Source organism: Mustela lutreola, chromosome 1 (genome assembly GCF_030435805.1).
Source record: "Mustela lutreola isolate mMusLut2 chromosome 1, mMusLut2.pri, whole genome shotgun sequence".
NCBI lineage: Eukaryota > Metazoa > Chordata > Mammalia > Carnivora > Mustelidae > Mustela > Mustela lutreola.
Genome location: NC_081290.1, coordinates 190,362,128 through 190,385,400, shown reverse-complemented (window position 1 = coordinate 190,385,400; position 23,273 = coordinate 190,362,128). Strand labels below are relative to the sequence as shown.

At 40.8% G+C, this 23,273-nt stretch overlaps 1 protein-coding gene across 2 annotated transcripts in view; it reads right to left on the bottom strand.

Moving 5' to 3' along the window:
• The window catches only part of CBL (Cbl proto-oncogene), an 82,942-nt gene extending 61,153 nt beyond the window's left edge, over positions 1-21,789 (bottom strand). Inside the window, exons 1-2 of one of the 2 annotated variants that reach the window (XM_059183290.1) lie at positions 21,246-21,789; positions 1,615-1,862 (exon numbers count right to left, since the gene is read on the bottom strand). In XM_059183290.1, the coding sequence (XP_059039273.1) occupies positions 1,615-1,862; positions 21,246-21,440 (443 nt within the window). In that variant the 5' untranslated portion in view covers positions 21,441-21,789. The remainder of the gene's footprint in view (positions 1-1,614; positions 1,863-21,245) is intronic. The other variant, XM_059183297.1, reaches the window with a different exon arrangement.
• Positions 21,790-23,273: the final 1,484 nt, after the last annotated feature.

Below are 23,273 nucleotides of genomic sequence, written 5' to 3'. Positions count from 1 at the left end.
AGGGTCCCTCCTCTTAACCAACACAGCATACTGCCTCTCAGGAATGAACAATCCAGCAGGGAAAAGAAAAAAAATTAGATAATGTTCAGTATGCTCTAAAACTGGGAAATCTACTATTTTAATCTCCCTATAAAGGTCCTCTTCAAAAAAGAACAACAGTGACAGTTCTGTGGCAGCCTCTTACCCACAGGACAATGTCCAGAGACAAAAGAACTCCCACCTGTACTCACAGCTCACTTGTCTGCCCCAATTCTAGCCAACCCAGACCACTCATGTTCCTTCAACATACGGAGCCTGGGCATGTTCATGCCCTCATGTTAAAGGCCTTTTTTTCACTTTTTTAATTTGAAAATTTCTACTTGCCTTCTACAACCCAGCTCACATCACACTTCCACTTTGCCACATCCCCTGATGCAACCAGGCAAACCTGTGTTCATGCAGCCTTTTGTACATCTCTCTATTAAAGCATCTGCCTCAGTACATCATAATTAAAAACTCCCCTTTTCACCTCCTACAATTAGAACCTAGTTCACTGTAGATGATAAATTAAATTTCAAATTAAATAAAGCAAAATTATTTTTTAAAAACTCAGCCATACAAAATCACCAGTTAGCTAGGGTCCACATAGGTTTTTATCTTAACAAGTCATAAAATTTAAATATTTAAAAGGAATAAAGTTCACTTTCATATAAATTAGAAGCTATAAAGGTTCCTACAGATCGATTTCAGTCACCAGAAATCTTTTTAATGAGAAAAGACTGATACTCTGGATCAAACCTGAGTAATCTGTTGTAGTAAACTTAATATAAATAATGACGGGCATAAAATTTTAACTAAGGGATGAGGGTTCCCAGAATCTAAGCCAGAGTCAAAGGAGTGGTAGGTAAGCTACAAGGATACCATTTAGTAAGTTAGTGCTTGAGTAATGCATGCTTACTTAATGCCCTCAGAAATTACTGTTCTTCCTGACTGGTGTCACTCCTTGAGTGTTAATTTACTACCTACAAACCTCTAGTCGAATTTACATTTTATTACTTGTCCTAGATGAGTTAGTATTTCCCACTGGACCAAACCAAATACAACCATACCTACAATCAACCCGTTTCTCTCCCAGTATGTAATTTGTAACAACCAAACTAATAACATATGGGATACCCAATACAATAAAAGAAACGTCATTTCACTTTGATTAAAAAAAAAAAAGTTACCTAACTACTGACTTTATTTTTTTTACTTTTTATCCCACATATATGATTTCCCTAATAAGTTATAGCTCTGGCAAAATCTGCCCTCTTATTGTTGACTCCCAACCTCAGCTGAACCTCAACCTTCTTTCAAACTCTCACCTATCCCCAAACTTCCATGAACTGTGGGGGTCTCCAATGGACCTGTACCTCCAACTCATCTGCATGACTAAAAGTCACTGACTTTTCAGAGGCGGGGGGGATTCAATGTCCTCCAAGGTAACATTTTATATAAAACCCACCTTTAAATCAAATGTCAACTTTGCATTCTCATTGACCTAAAATTTAAAACCAAGTCAACTACTTCTAAGTGTTACCCATTGAGGCAGTCACAGACCTGAAGAAGTATTTGTGTGGTATGTGCCATTACCTAGGCTGAGAATTCTCCTCATACATTCTTTCTTTCCCCTCCTTGAAGAGGCTTATGGTCTGCTTAGTTTTCTTCATCAAATTCTCCATGAACACCCTAAAATACTCATTTTCTCCAAGGGTCTCCATCTTCCCCTCATATCTTGACAAGACAGTGCGGAGGTGCTGGTAGGTGTCTGGCAGCAGGTCTAAGATATAAGGTGGGCTATTCTTTAGCGCCAGCTTTGGGTTCTGACACAATCGCACCACCTGCAACAAATGGAAAAGAAGGGCTATTACTTGGAGGATCTTAAGGACAATTTCCTTTTTCAAGTTAAAAAAAAAAGTTATAAAATATGTGCTCTGTTGCAGAAATACTAAAAAATGCACAAGACCATAAGAAATGATCCATAACACCCCTGCAATTATTTTGCATTTTTAGTGGCCCCCCCCAGAAGGGTGGGTTCTTAAAACCATATGAGAGACTAATGGTCCAGAAATTACATAGCAGACAAGGGGGGCCTGGCTGGCTCAGTCAGTAGCGTGTGCAACTGTTGATCTTGGGATTTTGAGTTTAAGCCCCATGCTGAGTGTAGAGATGACTTAAAAATAAATCTTTAAAAAAAAGAAGGAGGGGCGCCTGGGTGGCTCAGTGGGTTAAGCCGCTGCCTTCGGCTCGGGTCATGATCTCAGGGTCCTGGGATCGAGTCCCGCATCGGGCTCTCTGCTCAGCGGGGAGCCTGCTTCCTCCTCTCTCTCTCTCTGCCTGCCTCTCTGCCTACTTGTGATCTCTGTCAAATAAATAAATAAATCTTTAAAAAAAAAAAAATAAAATAAAATAAAATAAAAAAAAGAAGGAAAGAAAATAGGGGCACCTGGGTGGCTCAGTATGTTAACCCTCTGCCTTTGGTTCAGGTCATGATCCCAGGGTCCTGGGATGGAGCCCTGCATCAGGCTCTCTGCTCACCCCCACCCCCACCCCTCTCCTGCCTATCTACTTGTGACCTGTCAAATAAATAAATAAAATCTTAAAAAAAAAAAAACTTACATAGCAGACTAAACCTTGCAGCAGGAGGAAGACATCACACTAATACCTAAAAAGTGCTAGATGAACTAGAACAAGTTCATTTCAAATGCATGGCTCACCCCACAACACAATAAAGAAAATTCCTAAGGACTGAAATAAAGAACATGGCTGCCCTGGGAAGTAATAGGCTAGAATTGTAACAGCCACTAGGGTCTGGGAGCAGAGGAGCCTTGAAACCCCATGGAGCTCAACTGAGATACCATTTCTTGCCATATAAATGACCTCCAGTCCCCATGCTGGGTATGGAGAATGCTTAAAAAGAAAGAAAAGAAGGAAGGGAAAAAAAAAAAAAACAACCTCCAGAACATTTAGCTTAATAATTCTTTTTCCCATCTTTTACATTCAACTTCTGAGTTCTTATGTTTTATTTGGGTTTCTTTTAAGGAATACGTAGCAATATTTTTAAAACCCAATGTAACAATTTTTGTTTTTAAACTAGTGAGTTTAGTACATTTTATATTTGTTAATAATGACTAATAAATTTATATTTATTCCTACTATCTCATTTTGTATTTTCCACTTACATGGATTTTTCCGTGTCTGGGAAAGACAAATTAGTGGAAGGGAAAAGTCTAGAAACAGACCCAAACATATACAGGCCCTTCACTTATCACAAAGGAGTGGTCTTTTCCAAATATAGTAGTGGAACAATCAGGTATCTAAACAGAATAAAAAAAAAAAATCAAACTAAACCCTCACCTTACACTATACCAAAAAAAACAAAACAAAACCATACATATACACACAAAAAAACAAACCCCCAAAAAGTAGACCTTGGGTTATAGATCTTAATGTGAAAGGCAGACCTATAAAGCTTTAGAAGATAATATAAGAAAATTATCTAAACTACAGAGAAAACTTTCTTTTTTTTTTTTCAAAGATTTTATTTATTTATTTGAAAGAGATCACGAGTAGGCAGAGAGGCAGGCAGAGAGAAAGGAGGAAGCAGGCTCCCTGCCGAGCAGAGAGCCCGATGCGGGACTCAATTCCAGGACCCTGAGATCATGACCTGAGCTGAAGGCAGCGGCTTAACCCACTGAGCCACCCAGGTGCCCCAGAGAAAACTTTCTTAAACAGGATTATAAAAAGCCTTAAACACATACACAAAAACGTTAATTGAAAGTCTACTACTTTATAAGAACGTCTGTTTATCAAGATGCCCTACAAAGAATAAAAACCCCTGTAGAGGGGCGCCTGGGTGGCTCAGTGGGTTAAAGCCTCTGCCTTCGGCTAGGGTCATGGTCCCAAAGTCCTGGGATTGAACCCCGCGTTGGGCTCTCTTCTCGACAGGGAACCAGCTTCCTCCTCTCTCTCTCTGCCTGCTTCTCTGCCTACCTGTGATCTCTGTTAAATAAATAATAAAATCTAAAACAAAACAAAACAAAACCCTGTAGAGAATTAAAGAATATATAACACATATATATATCCAAATGTATATATTCAGAATATACAGGCATTTCAGAGACAGCACAGGTTTGATTCCAGACAACCACAATAAAGCACTTAATAAAGTGAATCAAATTAGTATTTTGGTTTCCCAGTGCATATTAAAGTTATGTTTATACTATACTGTAATCTATTAAATATACAATACTAGGTCCTAAAAAAATGTACATACCTTAATTAAGAAATACTTTATTGCTATAAAATGCCAAGCATCCTCTGCTTTCAGTGAGTTGTAACATTTTTGCAATTGAGGGTCCTGCCTCAAATGTGGATGCCTGCTGACTCATCAGGGTGCTGGTTGCTGGTTGATTTAAAGTGAGAGATGTGCGATTCTTTCACTTGAACACTCAGAGACCAATGTAGGGTTATTAACTGTCCTAATTTCAGTATCATTGTGTCTCAGGAAATAGGCCACATGAGAGGTAGAAAGAGGGGGAAGAGCTGGCCAGTTGTAGAACAGTCAGAACACAAAACATTTATCAATTAAGCTTGCAATTTCAGGGGCTTCTGGCTGGCTCAGTGAGTAGAGCATACAACTCTTTTTTTTTTTTTTTTTTAAAGCATACAACTCTTGATCTTGGGGTCTTGAGATGAAGGCCCACACTGGGTATAGAGCTCTCTTAAAAAAAAAAAAAAAAAGTTCAACATTTCTCATGGGTGAGGTTTGTGGTGCCCTAAAACTATTAGAATAGTAATAACAAAGATTACTGATCACAGAAACAAACATAAATGAGAAAGTGTGAAATACTGGGAGAATTTACCATATGGCACAGAGTGAGCAAAGTGAGCAAATGCTGTTGGAAAAATGAAGTAGAGAGACTTCCTTGAATTTGTCAAGAGGCTTGCTTCAATTTGTAAAAAAAGGCAGTATTCGCAGAGCACAATAAACTGAGGGATGCCTGTAACTGCTTCGGTGCCATTTAATTTCTTCTCTCCTTCTGGAACTTCAGTGACTTAATCCATAAGACCTTTTCATCATGTTCCATATGTCTTTTACACTCTTTTCTGTTTTCTCCATCCTCTGCTTCTAGTGGTTTAGTCTGGATTTTTTCCCCCTAATTTAGCTTTCACTTCACTAATTTTCTCTTCAGCTGTATCTATGCTGTTAAACCCATTCACAGAATTCGTAATAATCAGCTGCGTTTTTCAGTTTCAGAATCTGTTTATTTCAAATGTCAAAATTATCAATTTTGTCTTTAGTTCCTCTAACACATTAATCATACATTTTTTTAAGCCCATGATTGATAATTCAAATATCTCTGCCTATCCTATGGGTATGTTTCTACTGTCAGTTTTTCCTCTTGGTTTCTAGTTGCATTTCATCTCTTCATATGCCTGGTTATTTTTTACGGAACGTTGGACATTATAAATAAAAAATTATAGACACAATCTGAGGCTATGGATGATGGGGAAGGGTTCACTTTTGCTTCTGGCAAGCAGACATGCTAGGGATATTAGGTTCCCAGATCATCTTAATCTAATCCAGAACTGAAAAGACTGAACAACTGGGCTTCACTCCTTAGTAAAGACTAGTCTACTTGTTTTACCCTTACTCCTGCAATTAAGGTCCTGAGGAAACCAACCCAAAACCAGAGTTTCCCAGGGCCCTCTATCCTAGGAGGCTCTGATTCCAATATTTTGTCTTCCCTGACATCAGCCTTTTGAACACTCTACTCAGTCTCTCAACTGTCACTTCCAAAGTCAGCCATGATCTCATGGACAAAGCAGCCACTAACATCAAGCTAACTTCTCAGAGTCTTCCTTATCTTCTGGAACTTGGCCTCATCATTCCTTACTGCTTTTATAGCTCTTCAATGCTTTCTAGCTTTTCTAGTTGTCAGCAATATATTTGGTTTGGTTTAAAACAATCTGACGTTGTCTAACATTGGCAGAAGCAAAATCTGACATCTTGCTTTTTATTTCACATTTAAAAACATCTATTTCCTTGTGTCAACAAAAGCTCATTATAAGCCTGAGATGTCTAAATGATTCCACTCTATAGATAGACCACAGTATATCTTAACCATCCCCCTCACCCCACACTGTTTTAACATTTATGTTGTTTTTAAGCCTTTTCTATTACAAGGACTACTGTGATGAACATCACTGAGCATGTTATTCTTTTATACATCAGATTATTTCATTCAAATAGATTCCCCCAGAAGTGAAAACATTAGGTTCAGCTGGGATAACCGCAAACCTTCCATTTAATAACTAATCATCAATGACTCTTCTTATAATGAGTCAGATGGTATTAAATTTTTAAAGCTAGGAATCTTATTCTCTGTACAGCATTTCCTGAACTCTTGAAAAAAGAGGCCCATACATATAATCCTACTAAACATAAGCTGAATCAACAAAAATATCTGATGCATGAATATTTTAGGTGTTTTAGGAAGCTGCTCATCCTATTAAAGATTTCAAGCCAAAAGGGAAAAACACAGCCAAGAAAGAAAGACTACCTCAAAAGACAACTATATTCTAAGTGCAAGAGTTAATAAGAATTCATATTAATAAACAAATAGTCTTCAATTTACAGTGTTACATTCCAAAACCTCATTTTTAAGCCAGTTGTTTATAATTCAGAATATATTTTTACAGAATATATGTTTATAATAAAAATAATTAAAAGAAAATCTTCCTTAAGTTAGTTTATGGAAGAAAGTAGGTAGACTGACTATAAGACTTAAGATCTCAAGACCCAGCAAAGGCTATAAGAGGTATGTAATTGAAGGTTTTTATCTTCATAGAAAATTGGAAATGATAAGGAGAAAGAACCAGAAGAGAAAAAGATAAGCAAGAAGCTAAGGTTTTTGGGAAGAAAGGACACTTCCATCCTCTGAAACAGAAGGGATGAGATTGAGAGACAAACTCAGACATATGAAGGCAGTTAACATGAAGGTAGCAATGTTCCTGATGGTTTTGATTTTTCTCAACGTACCCATTCAACAAATGTATGTCAAGCACTGGGATATACAGAAGTAAAAAGACAACATGCCTGAATCTGGGAGCCATCAGGCAATAAGCTACAAAAAAAGAAATTAAAAAAATATATACACAGGGGGTTCTAAGACCTGAAACCATTAAACTCCCAGAAGAAAACACAGGTGGTAAGCTCCTTGACAATGGTCTTGGTGATGATTTTTTGGATCTCACTTCAAAAGCAAGGGCAAAAGAGCAAAATTAAAGGAAATAACATCAAACTGAAGTTTCTGCCCAATAAAGGAAATCATCAACAAAATGAAAAGGCCACCTACCAAATGGGAGAAGATACTGGCAAATCATGCATTTGATAAGGGTTTAACATTCAAACATTAAAGAACTCACACAACTCAGTAACAAAAACAACCGGATTGTCATGTGAGCAAAGGATCTCCATAAACATATTTCCAAAGACATACAGATGGCCAACAGACACATGAAATGATGCTCAACATCATTCATCATCAGGAAACTGCAAATCAAAACCACGGTGATACCACCTTATACCTGTCAGAACGGCTAGTATCAGAAAGACAAGAAGGAAGTGTTGGCAAGGATGCAGTGAAGAGGGAAGCCTCCCGCATTCTTGGTGGAAATGTAAACTGATGCAACCGTACAGGAACCAGTATGGAGGTTCCTGTAAAAAAATTAAAAACAGAACTACCATACGATCCAGTAATTCTATTTGTGGATATCTCCCTGAAGAAAAAAAAAAACTAATTTGAAAAGACATGCACCCCTGTGTTCACTGCAGCACTATTTACAATAGCCAACATACAGAAATGATCTAAGTGTCCATGGTCTGATGAATGGATAAAGAAGATGTGGTATGTGTGTACAACAGAATACTACTCGGCCATAAAAAAAGAATGAAATCTCACCATCTGTGATAACATAGATGGACCCTGAGGGTATTCTGCTGTGAAATAAGCCAGAAAGATAAAGACAAATACTGTATGATTTCACTTATATGTAGAATCTAATAAATAAGATAAACGTGCAACCAAAACTCACAGAGAACAAATTTGTGGTTGCCAAAGGGGAGAGGGGGTTTGGAGGTCAGCAAAATGGGTAAAGGGAGTCAAAAAAGTATAAACTTCGATCAAGGGAATGTAATGCTTGGTGACTATAGTCAATAATACAATATGTATTAGATAACTAAGCATTGTTAATAGAGTAAATCTTAAAAGTTCTCATTGAAAGAAAAAATTTGGGAGGACAGCTTTGTAACTTTGTATGGTGAGAGATGGTAACTGTACTTGTGGTGATCCTTCTGCAATGTATACAAACAATCATTCATCATGTTATACAGCTGAAACTAACATCATGTTACATGTCAGTTATACTCCGATAAAAAGAAAAGTGTCAGGCTCTATGCAGAGCATTTAAATAGAGTAAGAATATGCTGAACAAATTCCTTTTTTTTTTTTTAAGATTTTATTTATTTGATAGAGCACAAACAGGAGGAACAGCAGAGGGAGAAGCAGGCTCCCTGCTGAGCAGGAAGCCTGACTTGGGGCTCCATCCCAGGATTCTGGGATCATGACCCGAGCCAAAGGCGGATGCTTAATCGACTGAGCCACCAAGGCACCCCTGAACAACTCCTTTAGAACACTGAATAGGGAAAGATTCTCTGATGTGTTTTTGGATTAAGAGTTGAAATTACACAAAGTAGTTGCCATGCAGTATCAGCGGAAGAGGAGCCCAGAGTGGGAAACTAATCCAACAGTCTGAACATGGGAACAGGTCTGGATCTGTTTGAGGAATAAAAAGATCAGTAAGACTAAGGAGACAGCAAAGTGGAGAGAGGAGAGAGAGATGCGAAATTAACAAGGAGGTAATTAACAAGGGAGGCATTAGGATGAAGCCTGTAATATAAGCTTTTAAGTTTTTGATTAAAATTAGAAAGGACCAAATGTTTTCATATTTTGCTAAGATTGCATCAACCAACTATATTGAAATGTCCTGTTTCGGTCATTTACCTTCACTAATTTTCTTTTTTTTTTTTTTAAAGATTTTATTTATTTTATTTGACAGACAGAGATTACAAGTAGGCAGAGAGGCAGACAGAGAGAGAGGGGAGGAAGCAGGCTCCCCGCTGAGCAAAGAGCCCAATGCAGGGCTCGATCTCAGGACCCTGGGATCGTGACCTGAGCCGAAGGCAGAGGCTCTAACCCACCGAGCCACCCAGGCGCCCCTAGCTTCACTAATTTTCTTAACCTCTGAGCCTCAGCTCTTCTACCAGCAAAAACAGAGAAAATACTTACCTCACAATAAGCACTTATGAAAGGCCTGCAGTTTCTAATAAACTGGTACTCAATACATGTTCTGCTCCCATTTCCATGCACCTTGAACAGGCTTATCTTCAGGGTAGGCAGGGAATTACAGACTTTAGGTAGATCATCACCTTTGGATGACTCTCGGAAACCGACACCACAACTCCTACCATCCTGGCTTATGCCACTGCTACCTTCCCAGTCCTGCATAGTCTCCAACTGATGACCAAAGATAGAGAAAAGGCAGCAGGCCCCTCAAGAATACGGTGACCCACGATCTGCAAAAGCTACAGTATCCTCCCACCCCACCTTCCAAGGTCCAAATCCAGCAGAGCTCCCAATATGAATTTATATTTATATCCGGGGCTACACACACCAACCCACCTGTTCTCCCTATTTATTTATTTTTAAAGATTTTATTTATCTGACAGAGAGAGAGAGAGAGCACAAGCCGGGGGAGCAGGAGAGGGAGATGCAGGCTCCCCATGGAGCAGGGAGCCCAGTGCAGGACTCCATCCCACAACCCTGGGATCATGGTTGTGCAGGGAGCCCAATGCAGGACTCCATGCCACAACCCTGGATCATGATGACCTGAGCCGACTCAGACATTTACCTAACTGAGCCACCCAGGTGCCCCCTGTTCTCCCTATTTAAAGATAAATGCATTAACCTCAGAGAGTTTAGGTTAAAATGTAGTTATTCGCCTAATACCTCTGAAAAAACATACACTTTCTTTCAACAACTAAAATTGCTTAATCTTACATACAATACCCAACCTATAACATGCAATCAATAAATGTTAATGATAATTCACCAAAAAAAACCACTCCTCATAATATAACATTTAAAATATCACAAGTTAAAAAATGTCTCCAAGGGACGCCTGGGTGGCTCAGTTGGTTAAGCGGCTGCCTTCAGCTTGGGCCATGATCCCGGCATCCTGGGATGGAGTCCCACATCGGGCTCCTTGCTCAGCAGGGAGCCTGCTTCTCTCTCAGTCTCTTCCTGCCTCTCTGTCTGCATGTGCTCGCTCTCTCTCTCTCTCTGACAAATAAATAAATAAAATCTTTAAAAAAAAAAAGTCTCCAAAAACACTTGATTTGCTTGTATTTTTAAGCTAGTACCGTGTACCTTTCACAAATATTATTCATCCCTCCCTCAAACATGACCTTATGAAGATCATTTGCAGATTAAATGTCTGATCTTTTTGAGATGAATCATCACATGACCAGGGAAATCAGTATTCCACTAACAGCTCTTGAGTTTTTAACACCAACACAGACCATAAAGAAAATATTGAAGTAGACCTACTCTTTTGATACTAAAATCTCCTAGAAAGGAAAATGCCCTCAACACGTATAACCTCTAGGAAAATGTTCAAAAAAGGCTCTGTGACTAATTTAACAGTTAACAAACATCAAAAGTGAAAACCTGCCTTTATTACTTTAATTTCCAGTCATAGCTAGCTAGTTAAAGCATAAATGGACACTGAGCTCCAAAAACATTCACCAAAAAATTTCTAAAAAGCTAAAATATTTTCCTGTTCAGTGTGTCCTCCATTTGGCCAACTTTATTTGGCCTTCTGAGTCTTGCAATGGCAAAAATGGCTTCCTTTTGTTTACTTCTGCCTGTACATTTACAGCATCACTCAAAACAATGCCAAAAAGAAACGTGCTCTGGGAAAGCAACAGCATCCTTGTACGGCTGCCACACAGTTCATTCATAACAGCTTTCTCATTGGCCTCACTCCTCCCTTTGCTTCTGCCAAGCCTCAATGGTCAATAGAAAAACTTTGGAAAGTGCTATGATCACAGTAAAAAACGAATAAAATTATGCTTGGAAATAGCTAAATTTATAAAAAGAGAAAAGTTACCAAGAACAGTGCCTAAGCCTAACACAGACTCTTCTGTACCACTAAGGAACTTGAATTTCCAATTAGACAAAAAACTAACCATATAGGACTATGAATGACTAAGTATTTTTAGCTCTGTAAACCTCAACTTATCCGTGGAACGGTTTTTCATTTCAAACATTTCATACGTTAAAATGTGATTAAAGTAAGCTTTATGCTTAGAAATGAGTATTCAGTTGGTTGAGTTGATCTTAAAACACGTAAAATCTGGTTACAGTTTTTAAAGTTAAAAACTCCATTTTGCTCAAGGGAGCAGGAGGTATGGCAGAAAGGACCCCAGGTCCGGAGACCTGAGCTCTAGCCTGATGACCAACATTATTTGGCTATGCTGACCTTAACCAAGTTTACTGACCTCTCTGGGTCTCAATTTCTGCCTCTATAAATGAAAGAGATCAATTAATTTCTAAAGCCTCTTTAGACTTTAATTTTTTAACATCTTCTTGAAGCTTCAGGTTTAGAAATTCACCAACACAGAAACCTGAAAACGGTTAACAGTATTACAATTATATACAGTGAAGCTTTTAAATGTTTTTTAAAGAGAAATCAGAAACCTGTACTTTTTTTTTTTTTTTTAAGAAACCTATCATCACAGATAATGGCCCAAAGAAAAAAGCCTTTTACTTCTAATTACTATTATCCATTATTGATTTCTCAAAACTCCATTCAGAGACTTGAACTATAATTACTATCTCACACTTCTCAAATACCACCCAACACTATTTATTAAAGACACTATGCCACTTATAACTAATTACCAATCTCATTACTTTCATTTATCACATTAGCTGCAGGAAAAAAATCCAACACAATGTAGAATATTAAATAACCTACACGTACTGATAGTTTAACCATGCAGTTTTAATACACAGATTCTATTTTTTAAAGAAAAATATAATTCTCCACCCAGACTTATCAGTGCAACTTCAAACAGAATACTCAGCAGATTATAGAGATTAAATGATTTTAGAGATAAATACTAGAGATTAAATGATTTTAGCATCACTTTTGGATGTCAGACCATCATTAAGATACAACTGTGGCTTAGGATAGTACAGAGGCACTGATGTGCTCTCAAATTCCTTCCCTTCCCAATCCCTTGTCTTGTCTCATCAGGAATGAAGTGAAGTTTTGCCTAATGATTTCCACAGACACTTCCCAGAGCCCTTTGTATACTTTCAGTTAGACCACCAGATTCTAAGTACACTGGGTCATCTTTAACTCCCCAGCACCTGACATACAGCTTGTGTCCAATTTTAGTATATGTGCTGCCGAAGCGAGCACTACAGCTTGTGTCCAATAAAAGTGTATGGACAGATGCCAACATAATTTTTAATTTTTTTTTTATTTTTTATTAACATATAATGTATTAGCCCCAGGGGCACAGGTCTGTGAATCACCAGGTTTACACACTTCATAGCACTCACCATAGCACATACCCTCCCCAATGTCCACAACCCAACCACCCTCTCCCTACCCCTGATTTTCATCTAAGGTACCAAGGAATCATATTTAAATCAACAAACTAGACAAGGATCATGAGTGCAAGCAAATTTTTTGGAGGGCAACGTGCTAATACATATATATTTTAAAACTTGAATGTATGAGTCTTCTGATCCAGCACATTTCATTTCTAGGAGTTTATTCTAAAGAAATATTTAGAAACTGCATAATGGGTAGTCACCACAGCACTGTTCCTAATATTAAAAATCAGAAATAACCTAAAAGACTATCAATATGAATTTATTAGATAAACATATAATTATAAAATCTTATACAATCCTTAAAAAAAAAAAAAAAAAGATCCAGGGAGACCTATATGTGGTATTAACATGGTAAATCTCCATAATACAGCAAATTTTGAAAAAGCAAAACAGAGCGCCTGGGTGGTTCAGTGGGTTAAAGCCTCTGCTTTCAGCTCAGGTCATGATCCCAGGGTCCTGGGATCCAGCCCCACACTGGGCTCTCTGATCCGTGGAGAGTCTGCTTCCTCCACTCTCTCTCTGCCTGCCTCTCTACCTACTTGTTATCTCTGTCTGTCAAATAAATATATAAAATCTTTAAAAAAAAAAAAAAAAAGAAGAAGAAGAAGAAGAAAGAAAGAAAGATAAGGAAAAACATTCTAGAACCATTTTTATTTAAAAACCCACTTTTTCTTAAAAAATGTATATTCTGAGGGCGCCTGGGTGGCTCAGTGGGTTAAGCCTCTGCCTTCACCTCAGTTTGTGATCTCAGGGTCCTGGGATCCAGCCCCACATCGGGCTCTCTCCTCAGCGTGGAGACTGCTTCCCCCCCTCTCTCTGCCTGCCTCTCTGCAGACTTGTGATCTGTCAAATAAATAAAATCTTTAAAAAAATGTATATTCTAAGTACAATTTACTTTTGAAATTTAAGAATAATTAAAATCTTCAACATAAGTGAAATACACTACTGCTATTTCTCAGGAAAGAAAAAAAAGTCTGTTAGGCTCACCTAAAATAAAAGCAACTGTGGAATGGAGGCTTGCTACTTCAAGCATGTTCCCTGGGGCCAGCTGCATGGACATCACCCAGGAGCTGGTCAGGAATACAGAATCATGGGCCCCACCCCAGGTTTACTCAGCCTCTACCTTTTTAACAAGATCCCCAGATGGTCTGGGGGCACATGGGTGGTACATCTGGTCAAGCATCCAACTCTTCGTTTAGGCTCAGGTCATGATCTAAAGGTCATGAGACCAAGCCCTGCATTAGGCTCCCACTCAATGTAATTGGCTTGAGCTTCTCCCTCTCTCCTTCTGCCTCTGCCCCTCCCCATCCTCTAAAAAATAAATTAGTCTTAACCACCCCCCCCCCCCGGCAATGGTCTGAATTCATATTAAAGTGAGAAGCACTGGCTTATAAGAAATCACCTAACAGAGTCTGAACACCAGACGGAAAGCAAAAGTATTAGCTGGGTGACTTAGGTTACTTAATCTCTCTGAATCTCAATTCCATTCTCCTCAAACACACTATTTTGAGATTCCTGATGTATCAGCAGATGTGAACTGTAAACTGCTGCTCTACAAGGGACGATTAGAACTCAGTTATCAGTCTTAGTGAGTAAATGCTAAAAAGTCAGTAACTTGCTCAAGTTGATCTATCTTTCATGGGCAATGCTCTCCATCCAACCTTCTCAGAACCTAGCTTAGGGAAAGGGACTAAGGACTGGAGATGGAACCCAAACTGTAGACAGTATGTACCTCTGGAGAGGTAGTCACGTGGGGGCAGGAGTAATAGGGGACTTTTACATTTTGTTCTGTATGATTCATGTCATTTTTCACAAAGAGTGCTACAACAGATACTGCTATTCAAAGTAGGAAGAGGCGGGAATTAGGATCCTATCCCATTCACTAAAGTATCAATACCCTGGCCTTGTTTTAAGACTTCCTCATGCCTGGGGCACCTGGGTGGCTCAGTGGATTGGGCCGCTGCCTTCGGTTCAGGTCAAGATCTCAGGGTCCTGGGATCGAGTCCCGCATAGGGCTCTCTGCTCAGCAGGGAGCCTGCTTCCCTCTCGCTCTCTCTGCCTGCCTCTACATCTGCTTGTGATCTCTATCAGATGAATAAATAAAATCTTTAAAAAAAAAAAAAAAGACTTCCTCATGCCTGATCCCAGAGCCAGAGCAAAGGCAGTATTCAGAGGTGGGTCTGAGAAGGTGCTCAGGCAGTAGAGTCTGCAAAGCAAGAGTCACTGTCCATCCTAAAAAGCTTGCAGAGAGGAGACCCAGAGTCATCGTGGATTTCTTCTAAAGGAATCACAGGAGCATCTGACTGTGGCACCAAATCTTCCCAGGGCTTGAAATCCCCAGTGGGTGTATACCACCAATGCCATCGTTCGCACCCCTTTCCCTTCCTCCCTTTGGAAGCTGCTGCAGGAAGGAACACAGTGTGGACAGAGCTGAGGCTGGCTTCCAGTGCTCCTGGTTTACTACTCCCACCTATTTCCTTCCAGCACAAAATGTGCTAATCATGAAAACATTTCACAATGACTTACTTGTTATAATCCCCCTACTTCCAACAAACCTAATGTAGATCAGAATTAAAAACTTCATTAAAAAGTAGGATTGAGGGGCGCCTGGGTGGCTCAGTTGGTTGGACGACTGCCTTAGGCTCAGGTCATGATCCTGGAGTCCCAGGATCGAGTCCCACATCAGGCTTCCAGCTCCATGGGAAGTCTGCTTCTCCCTCTGACCTTCTCCTCACTCATGTTCTCTCTCACTGTCTCTCTTTCAAATAAATAAATAAAATCTTTAAAAAAAAAAAAAAAAAAAAAGTAGGATTGAAGTTTAAACTCAGTTTTCTTTTTTCTTTTTTTTTTTTTTAAATTTTTTTTTTTTTTTAAGATTTTATTTATTTATTTGAAAGACAGAGATCGCAAGTAGGCAGAGAGACAGGCAGAGGGAGAGAGAGGGAAGCAGGCTCCCTGCTGAGCAGAGAGCCCGATGCGGGACTCGATCCCAGGACCCTGGGATCATGACCTGAGCCGAAGGCAGAGGCTTTAACCCACTGAGCCACCCAGGCGCCCTAAACTCAGTTTTCAAGTTAATACTTCATTTATTATTCTTTTAATGATCTAGGTTAATCATTCGGGAAATGTGTTTTTTTTCCATAGTATAAACATTACTAAGGGGGCACCTGGGTGGCTCAGTCGATAGATGTCTGCCTTCGCCTCGGATCATTATCCTGGAACCGTGGGATCGAGCCCCACATCGAGCTCCCTGCTCTGCGGGAGGCCTGCTTCTCCCTCTCCCACTCCCCCTGCTTGTGTTTCCTCTCTCACTGTCTCTCTGTCAAAAAAAAAAAAATAAAATCTTTTTTAAAAAGTTACCAAGTTGTTATGTTTGAATAGAACATGAATTCTGTTGGCAGTGAAGAGTAAGGGACCAATCTGCCATGATTTATCAGGCTTAATGTATATATACTAACAACAAACCTACTACATACTAAAAACAGGTTTTACTATATAGCAAGAGTTACCAAACACGTCAACCAAAGTTACAAAATGAACAGATTCTCTTCTTCCCTGACCCAACCTCAGTTTTATTCTATATACCTACCAAGTTACCACAAATCACGTGAAATGCTCAAGCAAGCTCATGTTTCACAAGGAATTACAAAGAATTTTACATCCTTTGGGGGAGGCCTTAACAGCACAATCATGTTTTACAATGACTATGTATTATTACCTTTAAAACCGAGAAAGGTAAAAGTACTTTGAGTAAATGGTACCTTAAGTCAGCACTCAAAAGAGATTCCCTACCTGATTCTCCCTAATTCATCACACAGAGAATGAGGAGGGACTATGTTTTGAGCTCATTTTATTTTGTTAACTGTTTGCTTGCACTTCATTCACCAACTACTCCATGTCAGGCCCAGGAACTGAAATTAAGACAAAGCCTTGGTCCTGAAGAGCTCTACTGGACGGTAAAATAGATGGACAAAGAAAAGTCATAAATGATGCCAGAGGTAACATGCATTGAGTATAATGGGAAAATAAAGTGCACAGGACTCTGAGACCACCATGCAAAGTAACCGGTACACGTAATTTGGAGACACACAAACCCTTAACCTGAAAGTAGAAGACAAATGATATTTCACTGAATGATATTAAATGCTATCCTAGTATCACTCAAGAGAACATCTACTTCGCTTGAGTGTGTGAATGGCAGAACATAAGTGTGCATGAAGATTGTTTTATACCTACACAGGTCACTTTCTGAATAAATGGCTTTTTGTTACTGAAGCTCTGCTGTATACCTAAGAAGGTACTGTATGGAGGGAATAACTAAGCCTCAGGAGATAGGTGATCCTGGATTCCAAGTCAGCCTCCAACCTCACTAAATTAAATCACCTAACTTCTCTGAGCCTGTCTCCTTCTATAAGACACACATGATACCACCAAAGGGCTACTGCAAAAAAATAAGTTTAATGTAATTAAAATGTATTCCCACCCCCACATCTTTTCTTTTCAGTTACTTCTTTGGAACATACAAAACAATTTAATATATGTGCTGCGGAAGCGAGCACAATACAAAACAAATGAAATATTTACAAAGCATTTACTATTGAGTAAGCCTCATGACTGGACACTGCAGGAAGTTAGCAGACTATAGTTGCTGTCCTCATGGAGTTTACAATCTTGTATGTACGCTATGTTTAAAATTAAGAGATCTCTTATCGCTTTGTACATATTTACATGGTCCCTTATCACTATAATGTAATCTCCTGGAAGGTAATTTACACCTAGCACTATGCTTGGGACTTAGCATGCAAAGGAAGGAAGCTGAGAAGGGAAGGAGGAAATAGTCCAATGAAATATACTGAATCATAAATTCTATTTAGTGTACCTTACCTCTAAAATATAGAAAGGTACTTTTGGGGGAGGGGGCGGGTAGGACAAAGAGAAGATAGGTAGTAGAAGGAAGAATCACCTTTTGAAAATACTTTTTTAGGGGTGCCTGGGTGGCTCAGTGGGCTAATGCCTCTTTCAGCTCGGGTCATGATCCCAGGGTCCTGGGATAGAGCCCCGCATCAGGCTCTCTGCTCAGCAGGGAGCCTGCTTCCCTTCCTCTCTCTATCTACTTGTGGTCTCTGTCAAATAAATAAGTAAAATCTTAAAAAAAAAAAAAAAAAAAAAAAAAAACTTTTTTAAACTCATGACTTGAAAGGAAGCTTTTTCCCTTATAAATCATAAGGGAATTATAATTTTTTAAAATATTTATTTATTTCAGAGAGCTGCAGGAAGGGGTGGGGGAAGGGAGAGAGAGAGAATCCTCAGGCTGACTGCCAACTGAGCCAGACATAGGGCTCAATCTCACGACCCAAAGATCATGACCTGAGTGGAAACCAAGAGTCAGATGCTTAACCGATTGAGCCACCCAGGTGTCCCATAAATTCTTTTATAAATTATATCCCATTAAAAAAAAAAATCAACACCTTCATGTTCTAGTGATATAAGCCAATTCAAAATAAAAACAGAGTACAAACATAGTACACCCAGCATGATGCTCTACTCCAGAGATGGGCAACCTACAATCTCCAGCCTTCTTTTAAACCTGCAAACTAAGAACAGCTTTTACATTTTTAAAGAGTTATAAAACAAAAGCAAAGAAAACAAGACTAAGTGCGTCCAGCAAAGCCTCAAATACTTACTGTCTGTCCCTCGACAAAAAGTTTGCCAACTCCTGCCCTACTTCCTAACAGAATTTTGAATCTCTCACCAAACTAAATACTTCAATACTTCCGAGCTGACATTTAAGGCAATTTATAGGATTTCTCTCCACTCCCCTGCCCATTTGGCTCTTACTAGCCACTTTCTTCACACACAAGTATTCACACAAATATTAATTACAATATACAAGGATAGCACCAAAAAACCCCAGAGGCTGACCATGTCTTTTGTTAAATAACAAGTGCTCTAGGACAAGCATTTTCCCAACAATGAGTTTAAGTTCCACAATGGATTAGTAAAATCGAGCCTATGTTGACCAGAACCCATGACTTATGCCAACTTCTCCATCTGCACATATTCAATATTGGGGGAGGGGAGGACACCAACAGTTCCCAATGCAAAGTCAATAAATTGATTATTATTAGGCTGGAGTATCATTCACCTAGCTTCAATAACAAAGACAAAACAGGAAATAGAAGGTGACAAGAACCAAATTCAGTAACTTGTGGGACACCTGTGGATTTGAGAGTTAAGTTCTTTACCACTTACATCACACCACATGAAGACAAGGAGGGTTACTGACACATTTAAGACTCTAACAATAAAAAAGTGGGAAAAAAAAAAATTTCTGAAAGCATAGAAGAGACCGTTCAATCTAATACGAAAGTACCCAAAATCTGGAGAGCAGTATGAACCTATCAGATAAATACATCAGAAAGAACTAAGTTTTATTTCAGCATGATTAGTAATATGTGATATGGGGCACAGAAGAGTACTAAAAATTACCTTCCAGGACAAGCGACACAAGGAATAAAACATTCCTCTCCCAACATTAGAAAGGAAAAGCTAAGTGTCCACTTTCCCTAAACTATCAAAACCTGAGAAGCACTCAAAATGAGTATTCTTCCCCATTAAACACTCTGCAGAAAAAATAAAAAATCCATACACATACTTTAAGAAACAAAGGAATAAAACTTAAAGAAGGATCTTATTGAACTACTTTACAGAGATTCAAAAGTCTGAGAAAATTTGTCGTTTTTAAGGAAAGGTCTCTAGTCAACGGTTCCGATATACCGCTTACACACATCTTAAACGAGAAACTAAAAATACAAATTTTTTTTCTATTCCAGGAGAACCTTAGTCCTTACCTATAAATCTCTAAAATGTAACCCTACAAACTTCAGATACTGAATACACTGGATAATTTTTTAAAAACTGTCAATGAATTCAAAGTGACCTTTCCATGCCTAACTTTCTGTAATGGTTTTATTATGACTTCTAATAATGAAATTAGCACTACACCACCAATATAATGAACATACAAATACTGGGATCATTCATTACAGTACCAGATTATTTAACATTAGAAACACTAGAAACCCAAAGTGGCTCAGGAATCACTTGTATGCACTTTAGGAGTGTTAATTCATGCACCGGACTTATTAAGCATTTATATAGAACATTTATATTTGCCAAGTGTTTCATAATCATTTTTATTAGCTGTTTTACTCCAAAAGAATCCATGAAGAACTTACAGAAGAGGAACCTAGACCTAGAGGAACCAAAGAAAACCAAGTTTATTCTGGAGGAAATAACACCATTCTCTTACAATATGCCAGATACTCTTAATTACTTTTCATTGGCAATATGAAATTTTTCAAGAAATAAGCTATGAATTAATGAATGTGAAAAATATTAAGGAAACACTGCACTGAATTCTCTGGAAATGCTTAAACACTCTGAAGTACTCTGGAACACTATAGTTCTTTACCACGGACACAATGAAGAAGTAAAATTCTCTTAAACGGCAAACTTAATGGCCAAATAGAAAAGGGTATTTTTTACACTTGCTTTAAAAAAGATAATCGAAGCTCACGGAACAAGCTTAAAGCCAGGTCCTGCAACAAGGAGTCAGGTCCACCACAAAAAAACTAGAACCCTGCTAAAAGCAGCGTGAGGAGGAAGTTCTGGAAGCAGCCAGAATCTGGAAGGAGCCTGAAGCTGCTGTGCAGCCCGCTCAGTGAATACATCTTTCCGAAGATAATGGTTCTAACCAGAACTTGTGGTTTAATCTCAGCACCAGCAATGGATCCCATCCAATGTTTTGGAGGATGAAAACTTGCCCCAGCGCTAGACGTGGAGGAAAGTTCTTCCCTGGCCCATTTAAACATCCGAATTTCTTTTATCTTGGTGTTACATCTTAACGAGAAAAAACTGTGCGCGCCGCGAGCGCAGTTTGCCTGCGGAGTTGTCCTGACCCCAGGTCTCTCAGTCAGAGCCCATCAACGTTAATTCCCGAGTCGGAGCTCGACTCCTCATCCAGCTAACAGCCCCAGCCGGTACATCGCACACTCTTTTCTTTGCCCTCCCTCTCCCTCCTACCTCCGGGGGCAAATTTCGTGACCCACATCCCTAGACCCCGCAGAGCCCCAACATAACCCCCCCATTATACTTCCGCCCTGGTGGCTTCCCAGTTAACCTTCACCCCAGCCCCCACCCCATCTTTGTCTCGTTACCCCAAATACAGCACCTCAACGTTCCCCACTCCCAACCGCAGCCCTTCCCCCACCGCCAACCCCCACCCTCCCGGTCTCTTCCCCACCCCCACGTCCCCCATCCCTCGGCTGGGTCACCCCAGCTCCTCGCCTCCCCAGCCCCGCATGACCCGTCCCCTCCCCCCAGCTTCCTCTGTCCCTTCCTTCCCCTCCCTCGGCCCCTCCGCCCACGCCCACCCCTGCTCCCGCGGGTCCCAGGCAGGCCTTTCACCTTGTCCATGAGCTTCCAGCACTTCTCCACCATCTTCTTGTCCACGGTGCCCGGCGGGTGGGGGCTGAGGTGGTGGTGGTGGTGGTGGTGCGGCTGGAAGGCGTCCTTCATGAGCCCGATCAGGCCGCCGGAGCCCGAGCCCCCGGAGCCGCCGCCGCCCCCGGCCCCGGAGCTCTTTTTCACGTTGCCGGCCATGGCCCGGGGAGGGTTGGGGGCCCAGCCGGCTCCGCACCGCTGCGAGCGAGGGAAAGAAGGAGGGCGTGAAGGAGGGGCCTCTCCCGGCCGCCACCGCCGCCACCGCCGCCGCCGCCACCGCCGGCTGTCCGGGCGGAGGGAGGGGCGGCCGCGGGGAGGGGAGTGGGCGGCGACGGGAGCGCGGGTCCGCGCGGGCGCGCCCCTTCCAAGAGCGCGAGCCCGGGGGCGGGAGGAGCGCGCGGAGCTCGGCGAAGCCGGCGGCCTGGTCCCGACTGGGTAGCGACCGCTCCTGCGCCACCCCCTCCCGAGTCACAGCTCCCGGAAAGCCGCGGCCAAGTTTCCGCGCCGCCTACCCCTCCCCTGCCCCCGGGGGCGGGCCCAGGCGGAACCTTTGCGCCTGCGCCCTCTGCTGGAGAAGCCGGGAAAGGAAGGGGGCGGGGTCTGACAGGAGTCTGCGCACTACACAGAAGCCGAGCCCTCCATGTTCCTTGTGGGCTGTAAGGTTGGCGCTTTGAGGGGTTTATTGGGACATTTAAATGAAGACAGGTAGCAGTGGAAGCAACCTCGACGTCAAGTCTTTCCCCCATACCTGACGGATGAGGAAATTGAGCTTAAAGTCATTTGCTTCTTCACACTGTTGGGGAAAAACAGAAGTTCTTTCCCCACTCCTTGGTGTTTTGAACTCATTAAGTCGGCACCAAGGACAAGAATGTGACAAGAACGTGACTGTTGCCGATATTCAAGCCTGATTACACCCCAGAAAGGCATGAGACACTCAGGCCACAAGCTCTTCTTCCAGGCCTTTTGACTTTCTGAAAACAAAACACCTCCCCCTCCTTTTGGCTTCTGAACACTAGTTCCTTTTTCTGGGAATTGAGTATGTACTTAAGATTCCCCAGCTCAGCGCACTGGGCTCCACACATTGCGCAGCAGGTCAGTGCGGCCGGCACAGGCCTTGACCACAGATGCTGTAAGACGGGTGTGAGCTCTGACCAGAGGAGTACTTGCTCCTCTTGTGGAACAGAAATGCAGTTCCCAGTCATTTCCACTTCTCTAATCTAAAAGTTCTGTTGGAAAAACTTTGAAAAAAAAAAAAAAAGGGGGAACTTTCTTCCTAAAGAAGGAAGTGCCCTGCCCTAATTTGCTAATATTCTGAGCCTCCTCTTTGGGAACTTGCAGGCTCTAGTGTGTCTGTAAGTACTCAGTTCCGTCTTAGATCCCCCACCTGGGTCTTCCACAAAGCCGTTGACTGATAAGGGAATTAACTTTATCATATGCTCCTGTCACAGTTGGGGAAAATCTCTCCGAACTCAAGCACCCATCAGCCAGACATCCTTGCTTTGCAATTCAATGGCCTTTACCTTAGATTGATTAAGGAGTCAATATTATTTCCTATCAGTAGAATTTCCTTTAATCAGTTCCTACCTAGAGAGAGAAGAAATCTTCCAAGGGAAAATCTAGACAAGCCTCTTAGATAATTGTCAAAACTTCCCATCTACCACCCTGGTTGCAAGCCCTCCCTTTCTCTCCCCTGATCTGTTTATTGAAACATTTTCCTCACTGGTTTCCCTGTCATCTCCAGTCCATTCTGCCACCAGACCAGTCTTCCTGACATATAGTTCTGATGGCATCAGAAAAAACACTTCCAATTCCTGATTGTCTCCTGGATGAAGTTAACAGTCATGATCTAACTCCAAACTACCTTGCAGTTTTATACTATTCCAATAGTATATGTATATGTATATCCTATGCTGCGTGAGTCACCAAGTCACAAAATAACACAATTCTTTCTTTTTTCATCACCATGGCTGAGAGTGTTCCCTCTGCCTAAAG